General features: G+C 43.0%; 1 protein-coding gene across 4 annotated transcripts in view; it reads right to left on the bottom strand.

The window, feature by feature from the left end:
- The window catches only part of NLGN3 (neuroligin 3), a 143,462-nt gene that overhangs the window by 7,412 nt on the left and 113,098 nt on the right, over nt 1–22,952 (bottom strand). For 3 of the 4 annotated variants that reach the window (XM_075835688.1, XM_075835686.1, XM_075835687.1), the window contains 2 exons: nt 7,146–7,205; nt 5,852–6,001 (listed from right to left, as the gene is read on the bottom strand). In XM_075835688.1, coding sequence (XP_075691803.1) covers nt 5,852–6,001; nt 7,146–7,205 — 210 coding nt within the window. The remainder of the gene's footprint in view (nt 1–5,851; nt 6,002–7,145; nt 7,206–22,952) is intronic. The other variant, XM_075835689.1, reaches the window with a different exon arrangement.

Genomic DNA, 22,952 nt, shown 5'->3' on the forward strand with positions numbered 1-22,952 from the left:
TTAGGCGTTTCACAGGAAATAAAGCAAAGTAGAAGTGAAATTTACAAATTTCAATTTTTTTTTTACTAAATTCATTTGTAATACATTTTTTTTGTAACACAGAAGGTTTTACCAGACAAATGCAACTCAATATTTATTGCCCAGATTCTGCAATTTTTAGAAATATCCCACATGTGGCCCTAGTGTGAAAATGGACTGAAACACCGGCCTCAGAAGCAAAGGAGCACCTGGTGGATTTTGGGGCCTCTATTTTATTAGAATATATTTTAGGCACCATGTCAGGTTTGAAGAGGTCTTGTGGTGCCAAAACACTGGAAATCCCCCAAAAGTGACCCCATTTTGGAAACTACACCCCTCAAGGAATTTTTCAAGAGGAATAGTTAGCATTTTTAGCCCACAGGTTTTTTGCTAAATTTATTGGAACTGGTCTGTGAAAATGGAAATCTACTTTTTTTCTGAAAAAACATACGATGTTTTAGTTTTTACAAGGAATAAAGGAGAAAAAGCACCCCAACATTTGTAAAGCAATGTCTCCCGATTACGGCAATACCCCATATGTGGTAATAAACTGCTGTTTGGACCAACGGCAGGGCTCAGAAGGGAACGAGGGCCATTTGGATTTTGGAGCGCAGATTTTGCTGGAATGGTTTTCGGTGCCATGTCGTGTTTGCAAAGCCCTGGAGGGACCATAACAGTGGAAACTCCCCAAAAGTGACCCCATTTTGGAAACTACACCCCTCAAGGAATTTTTCAAGAGGTATAGTTTGCATTATTAGCCCAAAGGTTTTTTGCTAAATTTATTGGAACTGGTCTGTGAAAATGAAAATCTACTTTTTTTCTGAAAAAACATACGATGTTTTAGATTTTACAAGGAATAAAGGAGAAAAAGCACCCCAACATTTGTAAAGCAATGTCTCCCGATTACGGCAATACCCCATATGTGGTAATAAACTGCTGTTTGGACCCACGGCAGGGCTCAGAAGGGAACGAGGGCCATTTGGATTTTGGAGCGCAGATTTTGCTGCATTGGTTTTCGGTGCCATGTCGTGTTTGCAAAGCCCTGGAGGGACCATAACAGTGGAAACTCCCCAAAAGTGACCCCATTTTGGAAACTACACCCCTCAAGGAATTTTTCTAAGGGTATAGTGTGCATTTTGACCCTACACGGTTTTTGCTGAATATATGGGAATTATGCCGTAAAATTGAAAATCTAATTTTTTTCTAATAAAATGTAGTTTTAGCTCAGATTTTTTAATTTTTACAACAGATAAAGGAGAAAAAACACCCCAATATTTGTAAAGCAAACTCTTCTGAGCACAGCAATACCCCATATGTGGTAATAAACTGCTGTTTGGACACATGGCGGAAGTTAGAAAGGACGGAGCGCCATTTGACTTTTGGAGCTCAAGTTTTGCTGGAATGGTTTGCAGCACCATGTCACATTTGCAAAGCCACTGAGGGGCCAAAATAGTGCAAACCCGGCAAAAGTGACCCCATTTGGGAAACTATACCCCTCGTGGAATTTATCTAGCGGTATAGTGAGCATTTTGACCCCACAGTTTTTTTGCTGAATTATTGGGATTATGCAGTGAAAATGAAAAATCTACATTCTTTCCACTAAAATGTTGAATTGTTTTCATTTTCACAAGGAATAAAGGAGAAAAAGCGCCCCAACAATTGTAAAGCAATTTCTCCCGAGTACGGCAATACCCCATATATGGTTATAAACTGCTGCTTGGATACACCGCAGGGCTCAGAATGGTAGGAGTGCTACTTGGCATGTAGATTTTGGTTGATTGTTTTTTGGGCGCCATGTCGCATTTGCAGAGCCCCTGAGGTACCCGTACAGTAGAGACCCCTGAGAAGTGACTCCATTTTGGAAACTTTACCCCTCAGGGTAATCATCTAGGGGTGTACTGAGCATTTTGATCCCACAGGTGTTTCATAGATTGTATTAGAATGAGGCAGTAAAAATGAAAAATTATTTTTTTCCCCAAAAATATGTAGATTTGCACCCAATTTTTTTTCCCACAAGGGGTAATAGGAGAAAAAACAACACATAATTTGTTACCCAATTTCTTCCGAGTACGGCAATACCCCATGTGTGGCCATAAACTGCTGTTTGGGCACATGGCAGAGCTCAAAATGGAAGGAGTGCCATGTGGCTTTTAGAGCACAGATTTTGCTGGACTGGTGTAGGGGCGCCATGTCGCATTTGCAGAGCATTCTTAGGTACCAGAGTAGAGTGTAAAACCATGAGAAGTGACCCCATTTTGTAAACTACACCCCTCAAGGCATTTATAATTTGCCTGGACATATGACAGAGCTTAGGAGTGACAGGCGCATGTGAGACCTATTTTGGTGATTTTCGCAGCATTAGCCCACAACGGCAGGGCTCGGAGGTCAAATAGTAAAACAAACCCCCAAGTAGTGACCCCCATTTTGGAAACTGCACCCCTCAAGGCATTTTGACCACACAGGTTTTTTTTTCTATTAGAAATGAATGCTCAGTGGATGGTGCAAAGTGAAAATTGCAAATTTCCACAGGTATGTGCCATTTTAGTGCACAATATTTTGTGCCCAGTTCGTGCCACTGAAGACAAATACCTCAAACTGTTAAGCGGGTTCTCCCGGGTATGGCGATGCCATATATGTGGATGTACACTGCTGCTTGGGCACGCTGCAGAGCTCAGAAGGGAGCGCCATTTGGCTTTTGGAGCGTGGATTTTGCTCGCTAGTTGTTTTGTTTGGGGTTTTGCTGGTATTTCAGTTTATAATGTGGGGGCATATGTAAGCTGTGCGGAGAACATCAGGGTATAATAAGAGGGTATAATAATGGGGTAAATAAATAATTATCCACAGATATGTGGCCGGTGTCACACTGATAAATGGCGCCCGATCTTATCCGCTTTTGGACACTTTGCACATTTTGCGTCGCCATATTCTAAGAGCCAAAACGTCTTTATTTTTTCTCCACCGGAGCCGGGTGAGGGCTTATTTGTTGCGGGACAATCTGTAGATTTCATTAATACCATTTTGGGGTACATGCAATTTTTTGATCACTTTGTATTTCATTTTTTTGGCAAGCAATGTGACCAAAAACCTGCAATTCTGATGTTTTTTATTATTTATGTTTTTTACGGCGTTCGCCATGCGCTATGAATGACAATTTTACTTTATTCTGCGGGTCGGTACGATTACGGTGATACCAGATGTATATAGTTTTTCTTATGCTTTGAAGCGTCTGCACGATAAAATCACTTTTGTTTCAAATAATTTATTTTTGGTGTCACCAGATTCTGAGAGCCATAACTTTTTTATTTTTCCGTCAAAAAAGCGGTGGGAGAGCTTGTTTTTTGCGGGACGGGCTGCGTTTTTTAATGGTATAATTTTGGGGTACATGCAAGTTTTAGATCCCTTTTTTTATTCTGTTTTGCGAGGGGTAGTGACTAACAAACAGCGATTCTGGAATAGTTCTTTATTAAAAATTTTACGGTGTTCACCGTACGGGTAAAATAGCGTGATATTTTTATAGTTTGGGTCGTTACGGACACGGGGATACGACATATGTGTACTTTTTTTTATGTTTTTTGGTTTTTCCTATAATAAAAGACTTATTATAGGAAAAAAGGCTATTAGTGTTTTTTAACATTAAACTTATTTTTTTTTACTTTTTTACAACATTTTTATTAACTTGTTTTAACTTTTTTTTTTGTCCCACTAGGGAACTTGAAGGCATGAAGCCCTGATCGCTATTCTAATACACTGCACTACCTACATAGTGCAGTGTATTAGAGCTGTCAGCTATTCACTGACAGCAAGCCTATTAGGCTTCGCCTCCCGGCGGGGCCTAATAGGCTTCCGTACTAGGAAGCGATTGTTAGGCTATGGTTGCCATAGCAACCATCGGAACACTCGCGGGTGCCGATGGTTGTTATTAGCAACCATAGGGTACGATCTAATCACTTAGATGCAGCGATAGCTGCATCTAAGGGGTTAATCGGCCGGATCGGAGCCTTGCTCCGGTCCTGGCCGTTAGGGCACGATGTCAGCTGTGACAAACAGCTGACACCCGCGCCCGTGGCAACCATCGTGGTTGCCGACAGGCTACAAGCCACTTCGATGCATCGATCACGTTGATCGATGCATCGAAGGGGTTAATCGGCCGGATCGGAGCCTAGCTCCGGTCCTGGCCGTTGCAGAGGGGCGTCGGACAGTGATTTCCCGGCGGTGATAACGCTGGCTCAGCTTCTAAGCCAGCGTCATCACATACACACGTCATAGAGCTGTGATTGGTCAGTCTGCTTTGACTGACCAATCACAGCGATCGACGGCAGGGGACCGCTGTGAATGGTCCCCTGCCGTCTTACTGTGCTGGTCAACTGTCATAAACAGTTGACGGCACAGATCTGTCACCTTGTCCATTGACAGGGTGACAGTTTTTAGCCAGGACGCACCGGTACGTCCCTGTGCCTTAAAGCACTTCAATGCAGGACGTACCGGTACGTCCTGGTGCGCTAAGGGGTTAAGGAGATACATTAGTATTTTCTTTACATCTTTTGCATCCACTTTTGTCTTTGGACAAAATGACTGAGCCAAAAACTGTCCAAAACACGGCATTAAAACTGTGTGTGTGATCCTTTGCGTAACGCAGGTTTTAACGTGGGTTCCCCTTTTTTTTTACAATTGTCATTTTGATATACGCAAAGTACTATTGTTGTTGGTTTTTTTAACTCAGTATCCTGAGGCCATAAGAGAACATTTTATCTTTTGATTTATCTTTTAACATAGGTTTTTTGACATTTAAGCCGCAGTTACAGGGGAATATACAGTATCACCTACCTGCTCTCATTGTGAAGCTGTTCTAGGTCTGCTAAGGGTACGTTCGAACAAGGCAGATTCTTTGCAAACATTTCTGTAACTTTAAAAAATTGGTTTCATCCATGTCAATGGGGCTGTTTTTACATGTGCTTGTGATTTATATAGATACATGGATCAGATTTTTTCCAGATGTAGGAATTGCTGCAAAAAAAGGCTGTATGTGGAAACATACAGACAGAGCATCTCTAGTCCTACCGGTCATTCAGTGATTGGCGGGACTAATTCAGCAAGGAGCATTGTCACTTACTGTATTATGTACGCGACTCTCACTAAGCATCATGTATTCATCCAACAAGAAAGCAGAGACGATAATAAACCATGTCTACCTTCTCTATGCGGAGTACGGCTGTCTATGACACCCAGCTCTCCTTTTCTGCAGTTGCAGAGGTAACTATGCAGCCGCAGACTCCTGTTGCAAATTGTTAACAAAAAGTAGAATTATATACAGTTTTGAATGAAATAAAAGGAACGCATGATGGAATATAAACATATAGTCACAATTTCCAAAGCAGAAATGTATTGGCAGCCTGTAGGCAATATCAGCCATCATTGTTTTTGCAGCAGGGTATCCAGTATAAAACATATAATGAGAACTGTAATGTGAGAATTTGCTGTACATTACAGAATTACAACTTGACACCATGACACCTTACAACACGAAATATGGAAAAGCCAGGGAGTGAATAATGGAAAAGCTAGGAGGGGGCAGTAAATTAATGAAATGTGCTCCCTACTGCTAACTCATAATTTTAATATTAAATGCTTCAGGGAACCCATTATCTTTGATGATGTCCTAAGGATGACAAATAAATGGACTTATTAATTATTGCATTTTATTCAACAATTACATATGCATAAAGCCAATGGCATACTTGGAAAGAAGGTACAGACACAAGCAGATAACAGAAGAAAAACAAGTACAAAAGAGAGAGGTAATGAGGATGAATATATTTTGAAAATAGTCACTAACCCAAAACTCCCACGCGATAGTTTAAGGTGATGACTATCACATTGCCATAGCTGGCCAGTACACTGCCATCAATCATGTTTCCACTGCCCTCCATGTAGGATCCTCCATGGATGTATACCATGACTGGTTTGGCTCCTGTGTCCCGGATATCTACAATGGGAAAAATAAATATAATGGAGACTAAACAAGTTACTGAGTTAATACAAAAATATTTCCTATGTCAGATCAACAGACACATTCACTCAAAGTAACGAGGAACAGTACAACAGCCTTAGTTCACATACAGTAGTCAGAACATAAAGGGGAATGTTGTACAAACCACCAGTCCAACACACACAAAGGAATAGCACCCTGCAACTCTACCATCACCTTCCACAGCATTGAATGCAGAAGCAAATAAAGCATGCGGTTCATGCCAAAGACTAAACAAGCACTTTCTCAGGACTGTGACCATTATGGTATCTGACCACTGTAAGACTGACAGCAAATTATTTGGATAAGCACAGTCCTGTGAAAGAAGATCACAAGGTTGTGGAATGACTTCCCCAGTAAGAAACATGGCACTGCTCTATTTACAGGAGAAAGCCATGGACATCAAGCAAAGAATATGGATATATTAACACGGACACACGAGAAAAACAGGTGTTTACAACAGTCACCTTAGCTGAATTTAAAGATGTGTGTAATATTTACAGGGAAGGAGTATAGAGGGTTAAATACAGCAATAAGGAATATTAAAATAACCCAGAATGTAATAACCATACTCCTCACTCACAAGGATCGCAACCAAAAAATAATGATATAGTATTCAGCAATGAATGCAAAAGAAGAGGACAGAAAAGTGGTGTGAGGGTCATAGATACAATATACGGTCTATCCCTGGATCTATTTATCACCAGCTCTTTAACGGTTGCTGCATACCTTGTATCCACATGAGACACCTACTGCCCCTCACCCAGCACATTGGTTATTGTAATCTATGCTTCAGTGCTCTAACTAGAACAAGGTAATAACTCTGCAAGCTTACCAAGGAAAAAAACATTCCTAAATGGAACGGAAAAAATGCTAGAAAGAACAGGTGCAAATCTGACTTGACAAATGGACTCAGTAAAAATAGAAACAGGGAGTCATGGAGGAATTGGGGAAGATGTGGAGTTTAAGAGATGAGCAGTGCATAAAAAGTACATGAATACCCTGTTGACATATTTTTCTAATGGATGGAAGGATGGAGGGAGTAATGGAAGGAAAGTATGATGATAACAAGTTCCATGCATCAGCCTCAGCCAGCAAATACCTCCTTCCTCGTCTTCGTCATTATCCGATACCTCTTCCCCCTGTTTCTTAGCGCTGGGTCCTGAGCAGAGCAGGAGACCGAGCCGAACAAACAGAAACAAACAAGAGAATTCAAGAGATAACAGGTCTAGAGCGTACAGAATATGAGCTCTTACCCTGGGGTTGGAGGACAACTCTCAGAATGAAGGGTTAATTTACATAGAAAGGTCAGACCTTTTACACTGCACTGGGTGGGTTCTACACAAACTACAAAAAGGGCATTTTATGGGGTAGGTCAACAGTGTTGATGATATCAAGTAATTATTTTTACACTAACAACTTGATGTCTTCAAAACAGATTATGTGCAACATAGTGTATAAGAAGTGAAATGTGCACTGTTTCATATTGGTGCTATCAAAAGTGTACAATGTCTGCTATGTACAAAACTTCCCAAAGACAGTTAGCTCTTTTACAAAAATGTTACTCATTTTTAATAGTTCCATAAATCAGCCACGCCAAAGTTAAAAAGGTAGAACATATTGGTTATATGCTTGTAAGGGTTATTAAAAGGGGTTGTCCAGTTCAGAAAACTCATTTTCATATACTCTATAAGGGAATTCTGAGTTCATAGAGCTCTCTGGCCAGGACCCTCTCCTCTTGGCCAGAGTGGAGAGCGGTTACAAAGAATGTCTCTCGCTCTGGAGGACAGACAAATCACTGATTTGAATGGACACTGTGTAATTCTTAATTTTCACTGTGGTGGCGCTGCAGGAAAATTAAACGCTTACTGCCAGGTTTCCTCACAGATTACAGATGATTGCTGGGGGTCCAGCAGTGGGGCATTTTGTGATCAGATTATTGTCAAGGGACCCTTCTAAAAAGTAGGGATTGTGCGAAAGTGGAGAATCCCTTTGATTTAAAAAAATAAATGGCTGCCCCAAATATTTCTAAATTTGTGTATAAGGGGTGCCATGGACGTAAATGTAATTATTATTGTGTTTTACAGTGAATGTAATAGTATTCCAATCAGATACTACATGGAGACGCTGTTTGAAATCTTCCATATAGTTTTATTTAGTGATAATGTTAATGGACAAATATTATTACATTAAAATGCAATAGTGCACTTGGTGATGCTAGAAATATCAAACAAAACATGTACTGGCAGATGATTGGATATTAAAGGGATTCTGTCAGTAAAAATTGCCCTATAAAAGCAGCAGCACAGTAAGATAGTGTAACCTCACCTGAAACGAACACTGTTTTCCTTTTTCATATGCGTGGCTCCGTTGCAGAAATAGAAGTTTATTCTCAATATGCAAATGAGCAGTTTGGAGCAATGAGGGCGTCACCGTTTCTCCAAAAAGCTCTACGTTCTCTCCCCAGTCCGTCCCTCCCTTCCTTCTCTGATTGACAGAACCACTGGAGTTTCATGGGTCGAATGGGCTCTACTGCGCATGCACCGATTAGTCACACTACGCATGAATAGTGTAGAGCAGGGGTCTCAAGCACGCGGCCCATGGGCCGCATGCGGCCCCTGGGGCTGTCATCTGCGGCCCGCAGGACACAGAGCCGCTAGACTCTGGAATTCCCCGACATCGCTGTCCACATATGAACAGCATGTCTGGGGCTTCCCCAGAGCCGGAGTCCCGTGCAGAGCGCTAGTATCGGCTCTGCTCCGGACTCTGTGGAATTCCCTGACATCGCTGTCCATATATGGACAGTGTGTCAGGGTCTTCCCCAGAGCGGAGTCACGAGAAGAGCGCTAGTACAGGCTCTGCTCCGGAACTCTGTGGAATTCCCCAGAGCAGGAGTCCCAGTGATGTCAGGACCACAGCTGGAGTCCCAGGAAGAGCCTACTAGTGCTCTGCCCGGGACTCCAGCTCTGGGGTTGCCCCTGACATCTCTGTCCATATATGGACAGTGATGTCAGGAGCAGAGCTGGAATCCCAGGCAGAGTGCTAGTAGCGGCTCTGCTACGGGACTCCAGCTCTGGGCAAGCCCCTGACATCATTGTGGCAGCCTCTGCTGAGGGCACTTTTTTCTATATGCGGCCCACTTACCCTGCCGAGTTTGAGACCCCTGGTGTAGAGCTTTTGGGAGCAACAGGGACGCCGTCATTGCTCCAAACTGCTCACTTGCATATAATACGCATATTTCTCATTTGCATATTACAAATAAACGCATATTTCTGCAACAGAGCCAGGCATCTGAAAAAGGAAAACAGCATTATGTTCAGGTGAGGCTACGCTATATTATGGTGCTGCTGCTTTTATAGGGCAATTTCTGGTGACAGAAGCCCTATAAAGTGTAGCTAAACGTTCGACAAACTTCTGACATGTTGGCAATATCTCCAATCTCAAAATGTAGTTGCTACATAGACAGCTTTTTCTTGTGAAGTGTAGAACACCAAGTGAAGCATAGCAGCTGAAAAACACAGCTCTAAATGTTTTAATTTTAAAATGCGTGAGAAAGTGTTTGTTATACAGATTCATAGCCGAGGTGGCAGCCTTACCAGTAGGGTGCACTGAAATGTATGTACCTTTGTGTAGGTATGATTTATATACGTATTGGTACAACAAAATATCTATGAATAGCAATCTTCAACGTAGACACAGGCAAACAAAAAGAGACACAAAAACAAAAAACACATACACTTCTATAACTAAACTTTAGTCAATAAATGGTAGAAAAAACATCTATGCTGCCCGCAAATGGTCTAATTAGACAATATGGGCCATGTGGGGGTCCAGACAGTGGAAAATACTTGTCCTATAAACACAAACCCTTTCTTTGAGAAGGGAGGGCTGGCATTCAACGGTCATGCACCACCAGCAAAATCTATGAGATCTTGTTGGTGGAACAAAGGGGCTGGAGAGATATTTGCTGATCTATGGCCCCCTCTACACAGGATATGTCATAAATGTCAGATAGATGCAGGTCCCACCTCTGGGACCCGCACCTATCTCTAGAATGGGGCCCCCTACATACTGTTCTACTGCTCTGTGTTGTGGCTGAAGCATGTGATTTCCGACCATGAAGAATAAAACAGCATAGCTCGCTGAGCTACGCTGTTTCCGTAAGTCCCATAGTATTGAATGGCAGTTACGAAAGCAGAGTAGCATGCGAGCTACGCTGTTTCTGTAACTACCATTCAGTTCTATGGGACTTATGGAAACAGCGTAGCTAAGCGAGCTATGCTGTTTTATTCTTCATGGTCGGAAATCACACTTTTCAGCCACAACACAGAGCAGTAGAACGGGATTTCGGAGCCCAGTTCTAGAGATCGGTGCGGGTCCCAGAGGTGGGACCTGCATCTATCTGGCATTTATGACATATCCTGTGGATATGTCATAAATGTCTCTGATGGGAAAACCCCTTTAATCCACAGCATTTAGTAAGCAATATGTTGTGAATCAACATATTCTCCTGAAAGTTACACTAAATCTGGAAATGAATGAGAAAAGAGAAGCAATCCAAACAAGCACTTGCCTATGTGTCAGTCTACAGGAGCTTCCGCAAGTTTGTAGAAATATCTGGGGATAGGGGTCAAGAGAGGCATAGTATAGTTTTGCTTTGTGGTAGCTGCAATCAGAGCAGTAGGGGAAGAATTCAAACCAGCCAAAGCACCTGTCTCTTCTCCCCAAACTTTACGGTATTGTTGAAATACCCTGTTCTTAGGAGAGGGAAGGAGAGAGAGAGATAAAACAGATGCCTCCAGGATAATACAAAAAAAGGACTCATACCCCATTGGATTGCAATATGAAACAGAACAGTATCAAGAAAGGAGGATATCATTTTATGCTTTTTTTTATATGACTTAATTTAGTTATTTATGCATTCATGTTCTTTTGCTATTTTTTTTTACTAATGCTTTATTTTTAATACTGTTATGATAAAATTTGCTATTATTTTTTACTCTTTTTTTCTTCTTTAATTTTAGTGTTCTTTTAAAAAAGGATGTGTCAGCACTCTTGTCATGTATACTTTAGTAAATATTTGTAAAAATAGCGAATGCTATCCAACAGTTAACATGGATTTCCACTAGCTTACGTACAGAGGACCATTAGAAAACATCATCAGATATATGGTCAGTCCGAAACAAATCAAAAACTGCCTTGGAAGCTTTTAATACCACAAGATAAAGGCCAACAGAACATGGAAGAAACAGTCGTATATTCAGTGTAACTATAGTGCCTTGCAAAAGTATTCACCTCCCCACCTTAGTGTTTTTCCTCTTTGTTGCATTACAACCTGGAATTCAAATGGATTTTAAATTTGACTTTATGTAATATACCTGTCAAAATGGTCCAAAATGTGGAATAAAAATAAATAATAAAAAAAACCTGAAAAGTGGTGAGTGCATATGTATGCATGCCCTGTGCTATGATACCCCTAAATAAGGTTAGGGCCTGTTCACATCAGTATTGTCTTTCCGTTGAGGGGTCGATTGCGCTATTGATTCTGTCAAAACAAAGGAACCCTGTCACAATGGTGACAAACGGAAACAATTAGCAAAGTTTCCGCCACCATTGAGATCAATGGTGATGCAAACGGAAGCTAAGGGTTCTGTCTGCCTTCCCGTTGATTGGTTCCCCCGACGGAAACCTCAGACGGAACCCCTCAATGGAACGACAACGCTGATGTGAGCAGAGCACAGCCTTAGTTGAATAAGGTCCATTGTGTGAAGTCAAAGTGTTACATGAACTGTCACATGATGTCAGTATAAATACACCTGTTCTGAAAGTCTACAACATCACTAAGCAAGCAACATGAAGACCAAGGAGCTCTCCAAACAGGTTAGAGACAAAGGTGTGGAGAAGTATAGACCGGGGTTGGATTGTAAGAAAATGTCCCGAACATTCCACAGAGCACCATTAAGTCCATTATAAGAAAATAAAAATAATATGGCACAACTACAAACCAGACAAGAGAAGGCAAGGAGGGCATTAGTCAGAGTTAACAAAGACTATAACACTGAGGGAGCTCCAAAGATCCACAGTGAAGATGGAAGTATATGTCCATAGGACCACTATAAGTTGTACACTCCACAGAGTGAGACTTTAGGGAAAAGTGGCCAGAAAAATTCCATTGCTTAACCCCTTGAGTACCCAGCTCATTTTGGCCTTGAGGACCAGACCCATTTTTTCAAATCTGACATGTATCACTTTATGTGGTAATAACTCCGGAATGCTTTTACCTATCCAATTGATTCTGAGATTGTTTTCTCGGGACATATTGTACTTTAGTTTAGTGCAAAAATTTGGTCGATAAATTCATTGCTTATTTGTGAAAAACACCAACATTTAGCGAAAATATGAAGAAATTATGATTTTTCCAATTTTAAATGTATCTGCTTGTAAAACAGATGGTAATACCACACAAAATAGTTACCAATTAACATCTCCCATATGTCTACTTTATGTTTGCATCGTTTTTTGAACATCCTTTTATTTTTATAGGACGTTACACGGCTTAGAACTTTAGCAGCAATTTCTCATATTTTTAAGAAAATTTCAAAAAGCGATTTTTTCAGGGACGAGTTCAGTTCTGAAGTGGTTTTGAGTGCCCTATATATTAGAAACCCCCATAAAACACCCCATTTTGAAAACTGCACCCCTCAAAGTATCCAAAACAGCATTCAGAAAGTGTTTCAACTCTTTAGGCGTTTTACAGGAATTGAAGGAAAGTAGAGCTGAAATTTTCAAATTTCATTTTTTTTTACAAAATTCATATGTAATACATTTTCTTCTGTACCACAGAAGGTTTTACCTGAGAAACGCAACTCAATATTTATTGCCCAGATTCTGCAGTTTTTAGAAATATCCCACATGTGGCCCTAGTGTGATAATGGACTGAAACACCGGCCTCAGAAGCAAAGGAGCACCTCTTGGATTTTGGGGCCTCCTTTTTTCAGAATATATTTTAGGCACCATGTCAGGTTTGAAGAGGTCTTGTGGTGCCAAAACAGTGGAAACCCCCAAAAGTGACCCCCATTTTTTAAACTACACCCCTCAGGGAATTTATCTAGGGGTATAGTTAGCATTTTGACCCCACAGGTATTTTGCTATATTTTCTGGAATTAGTCTGTGAAAATGAAAATCTACTTTTTTTCTGGAAAACGTAAAAATTTCTAATTTTTGCAAGAAATAAAGGAGAGAAAGCACCCCAACATTTGTAAAGCAATTTCTCGCGATTACGGAAATACCCCATATGTGGTAATAAACTGCTGTTTGGACCCACAGCAGGGCTCAGAAGGGAAGGAGCGCCATTTGGATTTTGGAGCTCTGATTTTACTGGAATGGTTTTCAGTGCCGTGTCACGTTTGCAACGCCCTGGAGGGACCTAAACAGTAGAATCCCCCCAAAAGTGACCCCATTTTGGAAACTATACCCCTCAAGGAATTTTTCTAGTGGTATAGTTATCATTTTGACCCCACAGGTTTTTTGCTGAATTTATTGGAATTAGTCTGTGAAGATGAAAAGAGACTTTTTTTTGGAAAAAACACAGAATTTTCTAATTTTTAGAAGGAATAAAGGAGAAAAAGCACCTCAACATTTGTAAAGCAATTTCTCCTGATTACGGAAATACCCCATTATGTGGTAATAAACTGCTGTTTGGACCCACGGCAGGGCTCAGAAGGGACGGAGCACCATTTGGATTTTGCAGCTCAGATTTTGCTGAATTGGTTTCTGGGGGCCATGTCGCATTTGCAAAGTCCCTGAAGTACCAGTACAGTAGAAATTCCCCAGATGTGATCCCAATTTGGAGACTATACCCCTGAAAGAATTAAATTAGAGGTGTAGTGAGCATTTTGAACCCTCAGGTGTTTTATAGATTTTATTAGAATTGGTCCGTGAAAATGAAAACATTTTTTTTTTACAATAACCTGTAGCTTTAGCTCAGAACTTTTCATTTCCACAAGGAATACAGGAGAAAAGACACCCCAAAATGTGTTACACAATTTCTCCTGATTACGGAAATACCCCATATGTGGTTGTAAACGGCTATTTGGACACACGGCAAGGGTCTAAACGGAAAAAGTGCAATTTCGTTTTTGGAGTGGAGATTTTACAAAATTTGTTTTTGACGCCATGTTGCATTGCGCTGAGGTACGAGTACAGTGAAAACTCCCGAGAAGTGACCCCATTTAGGAAACTACACCCCTCAAGGAATTCATCTAGAAGTGTAGTGAGCATTTTGACCCCCAAAGGTTTTGCAGAAATTAGTGCACAGTGGATGTTGCAGATTGAAAATTGACATTTTCCACATATATGCTATTTCAGTGCCCAATGTGTTGGGCCCAGCTTGTACCACTGGAGACATACGCCCCATAAATTGTTAAGCGGTTCTCCAGAGTACGGTAATACCCCATATGTGGTCATAAACCGCTGTTTGGGCACACTGCCAGGCCCAGAAGGAGCGCCATTTGGCTTTTGGAGCGCAGATTTTGCTTGGTAGTAGTTTTGTTTAGTGTTTTACTGGTGTTTCAGTTTATAATGTGGGGGCATATGTAATCTGTGCGGAGTACATACATTTTTTGCGTGACACACTGTCGTTTTTATTGGTACCATGTTTGGCTACGCGCGACTTTTTGATCACTTTTTATTCCATTTTTTTTTAAACGTGACCAAAAAAGGAAATTCTGCCATTGTCTTTTATGGTATTTTTTTTACGGTGTTCACCGTGCGGGATAAATAATATGGTATTTTTTTAGGTCAGGCCGATACGAACGTGGCAATACCTATTATGTCTAGTTTTTGTCTTTTTTTTCATTTTTTTTCTAATTATAAAGGGCTTGATCAGGGAAACAAGGCGATTATTGTTTTTATTACGTAAAACTTGTATTTATTTATTTATCTAAAACTTTTTTTTTACTTTTTTTTCACTTTTTATTTTACACATACTAGGGGACTGGAAGATCTGATCTTCTGATCCCCTGCACAATACACTGCACTACTTCTGTATGTACTGATGTAGTGCAGTGTATTGTAACTGTCACTTTACAACTGACAGTTGAGCCTATTACGTCCTGCCTTGGGCAGGACCTAATAGGCTCCCGTACCTGGCAACCAGGAAGCCGTTGCTAGGCTTCCTGGTTGCCATTGCAACCATCAGAACCCCGCGATTTTTCGCGGGGGGGGGCAATGGGGTGCAGAGGGAGCCCCCTCCCTCTGTATCAATCACTTAAATGCCGCTGTCGCTATTGACAGCGGCATTTAAGGGGTTAAACTACAGCGATCGGAGAGGACAGTGATCGCTGTAGTTGCAGTGGGATGTCGGCTGTATATTACAGCCGACATCCGATGAAGATGGAGCGAGCACAGCTCCTGTGCCCGCTTCATCCTCAGGGCGTTACTATACGCCCATTTTCGGGAAGGGGTTAATAAAAAGTGTTTTGTTTTTTTTTACACCGCTTTCTCTGATCTCCTCATGTATCTCACAGAAGTGAGGAGATCAGAGAAAGTGACAGGAGCTTTCTCCTGCAGACGACGTCACAGACGGCTGTGATTGGTCAGTCTTCAGAGACTGACCAATCACAGCAATCTCCGGCATTGGGGACTGCTAATTGGTCCCCAGGCCGGTAGCAGAGACGGTTAGCTGTCAATGACAGCTGCCGCCGCTGTTCTGTCACTATGTGATTTCACATAGTGACAGTTTATTCCTGCGCCGTAATAGTACGTCGAAGGTACGCTGGAATAAGCGGCCAGCGACGTACTATTACGTCGAAGGTACGCAAGGGGTTAAAAGAAAAAAATAAGAAAACACTTTTTGAGTTCGTCAAACAGCATGTGGCAGATTCCCTAAACACATGGAAGAATGTTCTCTGGTCGGATGAGACAAAATTTTACTTTTTGGCAATCAGAAAAAACGCTATGTGTGGCTCAAATTCAACACCTCCCATCACCCAAAGAAAACCATTTCCACAGTGAAGCATGTTGGTGGCTGCATCATGATGTGGAGTCAGGATTAAAGAACAGATGGATGGCAGTAAATACAGGATGCTCAGCATTCTAGTGCAATATGCCTACTAATGCTCAGAGCGTGATCGTAAAGTCATCTCAATTTTTAACCAGGTCGGCGTAGGTAACCAAATAAAAATTAACTTTTAATAATCTCCATTAAAATATACGGGTACACATAACAAACATCATGTGCAAACAACTAGATGTCGTATACACACAACATGTATCTAGGAATGGACGTCAATGGTAAACCATACCCCACAAAATCTTCATAAAGTTAGATAGTGTCAGAATATGTCAAACAGTCCATGCTGACTTGCCCTTGTAAGTAGTGTATGCAACAGAAAAAAAACAAATTGGGTGGATCTTAGCAGACTTCTTTCTGGTACGAACTAGATTCAGGGAATGAGGTTCAGGTAGTTCCTACCGGCACTCCAAGGAACAGAATTATCATGGAGACTGTCCCTACCTCACCCTAATATCTAAAAAGGAACAGGAAAGATACTTAGTCCCGTTACTGACCCTGTCTGTAATGTGGAACACAGAAGATTTGGAATATGTCCCTACACTAGGCAGACCCTAAACATTTCCCTATTAGCGTTCCTAACACGTTCCTTCCCATGTGTCATATGGGAGTCTTCTGGGGACTGGCAGGGTTTTAAAAATGAGTTCAGTGAAACCAAAGTTTAGTGAAACAAAAAATACATGTAATCGGGGGTAAAAGTGAAAAACAGAGCGCTCCCATAGTGGTGGGCAGCGTGGTGCCTCCAAGTTTTTTGTACATGGCGCCCAATGACGCACTTCCCCTTATATTAAAATGTGCACCATGGGTTCCCGCCCCTCCAACCTAATGCGTCTAAGTGGAGACTGGGTCACATGGCCCAGCCCATACTATCCAATGTCCCGCGTCAGCAATGGAGGGCAGGTTTGTGTAGCGTGCACAGTAACTACGGCGCTGGTAACAACAGGGGACACGTCTCCATGGTTATTCTCCTCAACCAAACAAATGGTGTTTTTCAAACATGTGGCTAGACTCCTGGGCAGCGGGAACACTATATTACTGCCATAGCTGATGCACAGGATACGCTAGTGGCTCTAGCGTGGGCAAGTTGAGGTTCTTTGGCAGAATTATAAATATCCCTGCTGTGCATCACATTGTATGCGCTAGGTATGTTTCAGAATGGGAGATCACAAACATATATCAAAGGCATATTCATGGGGAAGCAGAAGAAGGGGGTAAATGCAGGGCAACTCTTGAGTCTGCCAGAAATTTGAGACTGGGACGGAGGTTTATCTTCCATCAGGACAAGGACCCTAAACATACTGCTAAAGCTATTCTGTGGTTTAGGAGTAAACATTTGGATCAGTTCACACAGAGTTTTTTGGTGCTGATTTTAATGCGTAAAAAAATATATTTTTTTCTGTCTGCAATAAACTTCATGTGAACTAGGCGTTAAATGTCTTGGAATGGCCTAGTCAAATCCCAGACCTCAATCCAAATGAGAATTTCTGGCATTACTTGAAGACTGCTGTGCACCAATGCAAGCCATATAATGTGAAGGTGTTTGACCAGTTTTGCCTGAAAGAATGGGCAAAAATCCCAGTGTCTAGATGTGAAAAACTAATAGAGACATGCTCCACAAGACTTGCATCTGTAGTTGCAGCAAAAGGTGACGTCACTAATTATTGACTTTCAGGGGGTGAATACTATGAAAGTTCTTTGTTTTTTGTCATAATTATTGTTTGACAAAAATAAAAAAAAGAAGCCAAAAATCCAACACGTTTCGTAAAACACGGTTTCCTTCATCCTGGATTTGAACTCTGGTTGCCTGTGGTTCTTTCTTATACCCCAAAGAAGATTATGACCATATCTAAAAAATGTAATTGGTCCAGTCTCTTTTTTTTTTATTAGAGGTTTAACTCAATTATAAATAAAGTATTGTTATTTGAATTTTATGTATACTGGTTTAAAAACATATATGAATATAGAGATGATGGTAACTATGCAAAGCCTCCATAAATAATGTACGTGGCACACAATATATACTCAGTGCCATCTACGTATCTTGTGTGTTTTCAGTTTCATCCTTTACATGAGTGTTTGTGTATAGCCCAGTGTGGCACGAAGGGTATTGCTCTTCGCATTTTTTTGTAGTGGTGGGCTATACCATTTTATGCACTTACTCTCTTTTTTTTAACTATCAGAGTTTAAACCCTGACGAAGGAAAAAGCATTTTCCAAAACGCGTTCGATTTTTGGACTCTGACATGTGCAGTACCACTTTTGTGACGTCACTGTAAAGGATCTGCCAGACACAGCTTCGGGGTTAACTACCATAATTAATCAGTCAGCACCTGAATCTACATCCCTGAGACTGACTCCAGCTTCCACCACTCAGGCTGGCAGGCTTAGGAGTGGGAGAGCCTATCGCAACCTGGCCAGACTCAGCTAGCTCCCGCCCTCGGTCTATTTAAGCCTGCCCTTCCTGTCCCTCGGTGCTTGTGATTCTTTTCGTGTGGTTTCCTGGCCCAGCTACAGCTCCTTCTATTTTGATCCTGCTCCATACAGACCCTGGCTTACTGACTACTCTTCTGCTCTTCGTTTGGTACCTCGCACACTCCTGGCTTGACTCGGCTCGTTCACCACTCTGGTTGCTCACGGTGTTGCCGTGGGCAACTGCCCCTTTCCCTTGCTTGTATTCCCTTGTATGTTTGTCGTGCACTTACTGAGCGCAGGGACCGCCGCCCAGTTGTACCCCGTCGCCTAGGGCGGGTCGTTGCAAGTAGGCAGGGACAGAGTGGCGGGTAGACTAGGGCTCACTTGTCCGTTTCCCTACCCCCCGTCATTACATAATCACAAGCCCATACCTAGTCTACCCTGGTCCCTGACACCACTATGGACCCCCGTGAGACCCTGGCTCAGCAAATGCAGGGTCTCTCCCTACAGGTCCAGGCCCTGGCTCAGAGGGTCAACCAGCCTGATGCTACCTTGGTAGTTCCCCTCACCTCACCTCTTGAACCCCACCTCAAGTTGCCGACCGGTTCTCAGGGGACCGGAGGGCTTTTCTCTCCTTTCGGGAGAGTTGTAGGCTTTACTTTCGTTTAAAGCCCCATTCCTCAGGTTCTGAGAGCCAGCGGGTGGGTATAATTATGTCTGGGCTCCAGGAAGGGCCCCAAGAGTGGGCCTTCTCCTTGGCTCCTGACGCCCCTGAACTTTCCTCCGTTGATTGTTTCTTTTCTGCTCTCGGACTTATTTATGACGAGACTGACAGGACTGCCTTTGCCGAGAGTCAGCTGGTGACCTTACGTCAGGGTAAGAGACCTGTTGAGTATTGTTCTGACTTTAGGAAGTGGTGCGTAGCTTCTCGGTGGAATGACCCTGCCTTAAGGTGTCAGTTTAGGTTGGGTCTGTCGAATGCCCTGAAAGACCTGCTAGTTAGCTATCCCTCTTCTGACTCTCTAGACCAGGTTATGGCTTTAGCGGTACGACTTGACTGACGTCTCAGGGAACGACAACGTGAACGTTTATGTGTTTTCTCCTCCGACTCCCCCATGATGCCTCCCGAAGTTCCGTTGCTTCGTTCCTCCCCAAAAGACTCAGAGATACCTATGCAACTCGGGGCCTCCGTGTCCCCCCAACAACGTAGAGAATTCTGCAGGAAGAATGGTCTCTGCTTCTACTGTGGGGATGACAAGCATCAAGTGAACAACTGACTTAAGCGTAAGAATGCAGCCAGAGAACTTCCGCGCCTAAGTGATCATCGGGGAGGTCACTTGGGCGCACAGGTATTTCCCGTAAATAGGAAACGTACTAAGATCTTGCTTCCCTTTCAGGTCTCTTTTGGTGGTAGGTCTGCTACCGGCAGTGCCTTCGTGGATTCAGGGTCCTCTACTAATATCATGTCTGTGGAATTTGCTATGTCTCTTGCTATGCCTCTGATTGATTTGCCTAAACCTGTCCCGGTAGTGGGTATCGACTCCACTCCTCTTGCTAATGGTTATTTTACACAGCATACCCCTGTTTTTGAACTCCTTGTTGGCTCCATGCATTTGGAGCAGTGCTCTGTACTGTTGATGCAGGGATTATCGTACGATTTGGTTCTAGGCCTTCCCTGGTTGCAGTTGCATAATCCCGCGTTTGACTGGAATACTGGGGAGCTAACCAAATGGGGTAATGAATGTTTTACGTCATGTTTTTCTGTTAATTCTATTTCTCCCCCTGAGGAGGCGAACACGCTACCCGAGATTGTTCAGGACTTCGCTGATGTTTTCTCTAAGGAGGCCTCCGAAGTGTTACCTCCTCATAGAGAATACGATTGCGCTATTGAACTGGTACCAGGAGCTAAGCTTCCTAAGGGTAGGATATTTAATCTTTCTTGTCCCGAACGTGAAGCCATGAGAGAGTATATCCAGGAATGCCTGGCCAAGGGTTACATTCGTCCCTCTACTTCTCCGGTAGGTGCTGGCTTCTTCTTCGTAGGGAAGAAGGATGGTGGTCTTAGGCCATGCATTGACTACCGTAGCCTGAATAAGGTCACGGTAAGGAACCAGTATCCCCTTCCTTTGATTCCTGATCTCTTCAATCAGGTTCAGGGGGCCCAATGGTTCTCTAAGTTGGATCTACGGGGGGCGTATAATCTTATCCGCATCAAAGAGGGGGATGAGTGGAAGACTGTGTTTAACACGCCCGAAGGCCATTTCGAATACCTCGTCATGCCCTTTGGGTTGTGTAATGCCCCTGCGGTCTTCCAGAATTTCATAAATGAGATTTTGAGAAATTACCTGGGGATATTTCTTGTAGTGTACCTTGATGACATACTGGTGTTTTCCAAGGACTGGTCCTCCCACATTGAGCATGTCAGGAAGGTGCTCCAGGTCCTTCAGGAAAACAAACTGTTTGCCAAAACCGAAAAATGTGTGTTTGGGGTACAGGAAATACCATTTTTGGGTCAAATCCTCCATCCTCATGAATTCCGCATGGACCCCGCCAAGGTCCAGGCTGTGGCAGAATGGGTCCAACCTGCCTCCCTGAAGGCGTTACAGTGTTTTTTGGGGTTCGCTAATTATTACAGGAGATTTATTGCTAACTTCTCGGTCATCGCTAAGCCTCTTACAGACCTCACTCGCAAAGGAGCTGATCTCCTCCACTGGCCCCCTGAGGCTGTCCAGGCTTTTGAGGTCCTTAAGAGGTGCTTTATCTCGGCCCCGGTGCTGGTTCAGCCCAACCAAATGGAGCCATTTATCGTGGAAGTTGACGCATCTGAGGTGGGAGTGGGGGCTGTCTTGTCCCAGGGTACCAGGTCCCTCACCCATCTCCGCCCCTGTGCCTACTTCTCCAGGAAGTTTTCGCCAACTGAGAGTAACTATGATATTGGCAACCGCGAACTCTTAGCCATTAAATGGGCATTTGAAGAGTGGCGCCACTTCCTGGAGGGGGCTAGGCACCAGGTAACGGTCCTTACCGACCACAAGAATCTGGTTTTCCTAGAATCTGCCCGGAGGCTAAACCCGAGACAAGCTCGATGGGCGTTATTTTTTACCAGATTCAATTTTTTGGTTACCTATAGTGCTGGGTCTAAAAATATTAAGGCTGATGCACTGTCGCGTAGCTTCATGGCCAGCCCTCCTTCGGAGGAAGATCCTGCTTGTATTTTGCCTCCAGGTATAATCATTTCCTCGATCGATTCTGATTTAGTCTCTGAAATTGCTGCTGATCAAGGTTCAGCTCCCGGGAACCTTCCTGAGAACAAGCTGTTTGTTCCCCTGCAATTCCGGCTAAGGGTACTTAGGGAAAATCATGACTCCGCACTATCTGTTCATCCAGGCATCCTGGGTACCAAACACCTCATTACTAGAAACTATTGGTGGCCTGGGTTGCCTAAAGACGTTAAGGCCTACGTCGCCGCTTGTGAGGTTTGTGCTAGGTCCAAGACTCCCAGGTCCCGACCAGCGGGCTTACTGCGTTCGTTGCCCATTCCCCAGAGACCTTGGACACATATCTCCATGGATTTTATCACCGATTTGCCTCCATCCCAAGGCAAGTCGGTGGTGTGGGTGGTAGTAGACCGCTTCAGTAAGATGTGCCACTTTGTGCCCCTCAAGAAACTACCCAACGCCAAGACGTTGGCTACCTTGTTTGTCAAACACATCCTGCGTCTCCATGGGGTCCCTGTCAATATTGTTTCGGACAGAGGGGTACAATTTGTTTCATTGTTTTGGAGAGCCTTCTGTATGAAGTTGGAGATTGATCTGTCCTTCTCCTCTGCCTTCCATCCTGAAACCAATGGCCAAACTGAGAGGACTAATCAATCTCTAGAACAATATTTAAAGAGGCTCTGTCACCAGATTTTGCAACCCCTATCTGCTATTGCAGCAGATAGGCGCTGCAATGTAGATTACAGTAACGTTTTTATTTTTAAAAAACGAGCATTTTTGGTCAAGTTATGACCATTTTTGTAGTTATGCAAATGAGGCGTTTTTAATACTTTTACTAGCTGGGCGCTCTGATGAGAAGTATCATCCACTTCTCTTCAGAACGCCCAGCTTCTGGCAGTGCAGACACAGCCGTGTTCTCGAGAGATCACGCTGTGTCGTCACTCACAGGTCCTGCATCGTGTCAGACGAGCGAGGACACCGGCACCAGAGGCTTCAGTTGATTCTGCAGCAGCATCGGCGTTTGCAGGTAAGTCGATGTAGCTACTTACCTGCAAACGCTGATGCTGCTGCAGAATCAACTGTAGCCTCTGGTGCCGGTGTCCTCGCTCGTCTGACACGATGCAGGACCCGTGAGTGACGTCACAGCGTGATCTGCCAGAAGCTGGGCGTTCTGAAGAGAAGTGGATGATACTTCTCATCAGAGCGCC

The sequence above is a fragment of the Rhinoderma darwinii genome, chromosome 8 (assembly GCF_050947455.1).
Source record: "Rhinoderma darwinii isolate aRhiDar2 chromosome 8, aRhiDar2.hap1, whole genome shotgun sequence".
Taxonomy (NCBI): domain Eukaryota; kingdom Metazoa; phylum Chordata; class Amphibia; order Anura; family Rhinodermatidae; genus Rhinoderma; species Rhinoderma darwinii.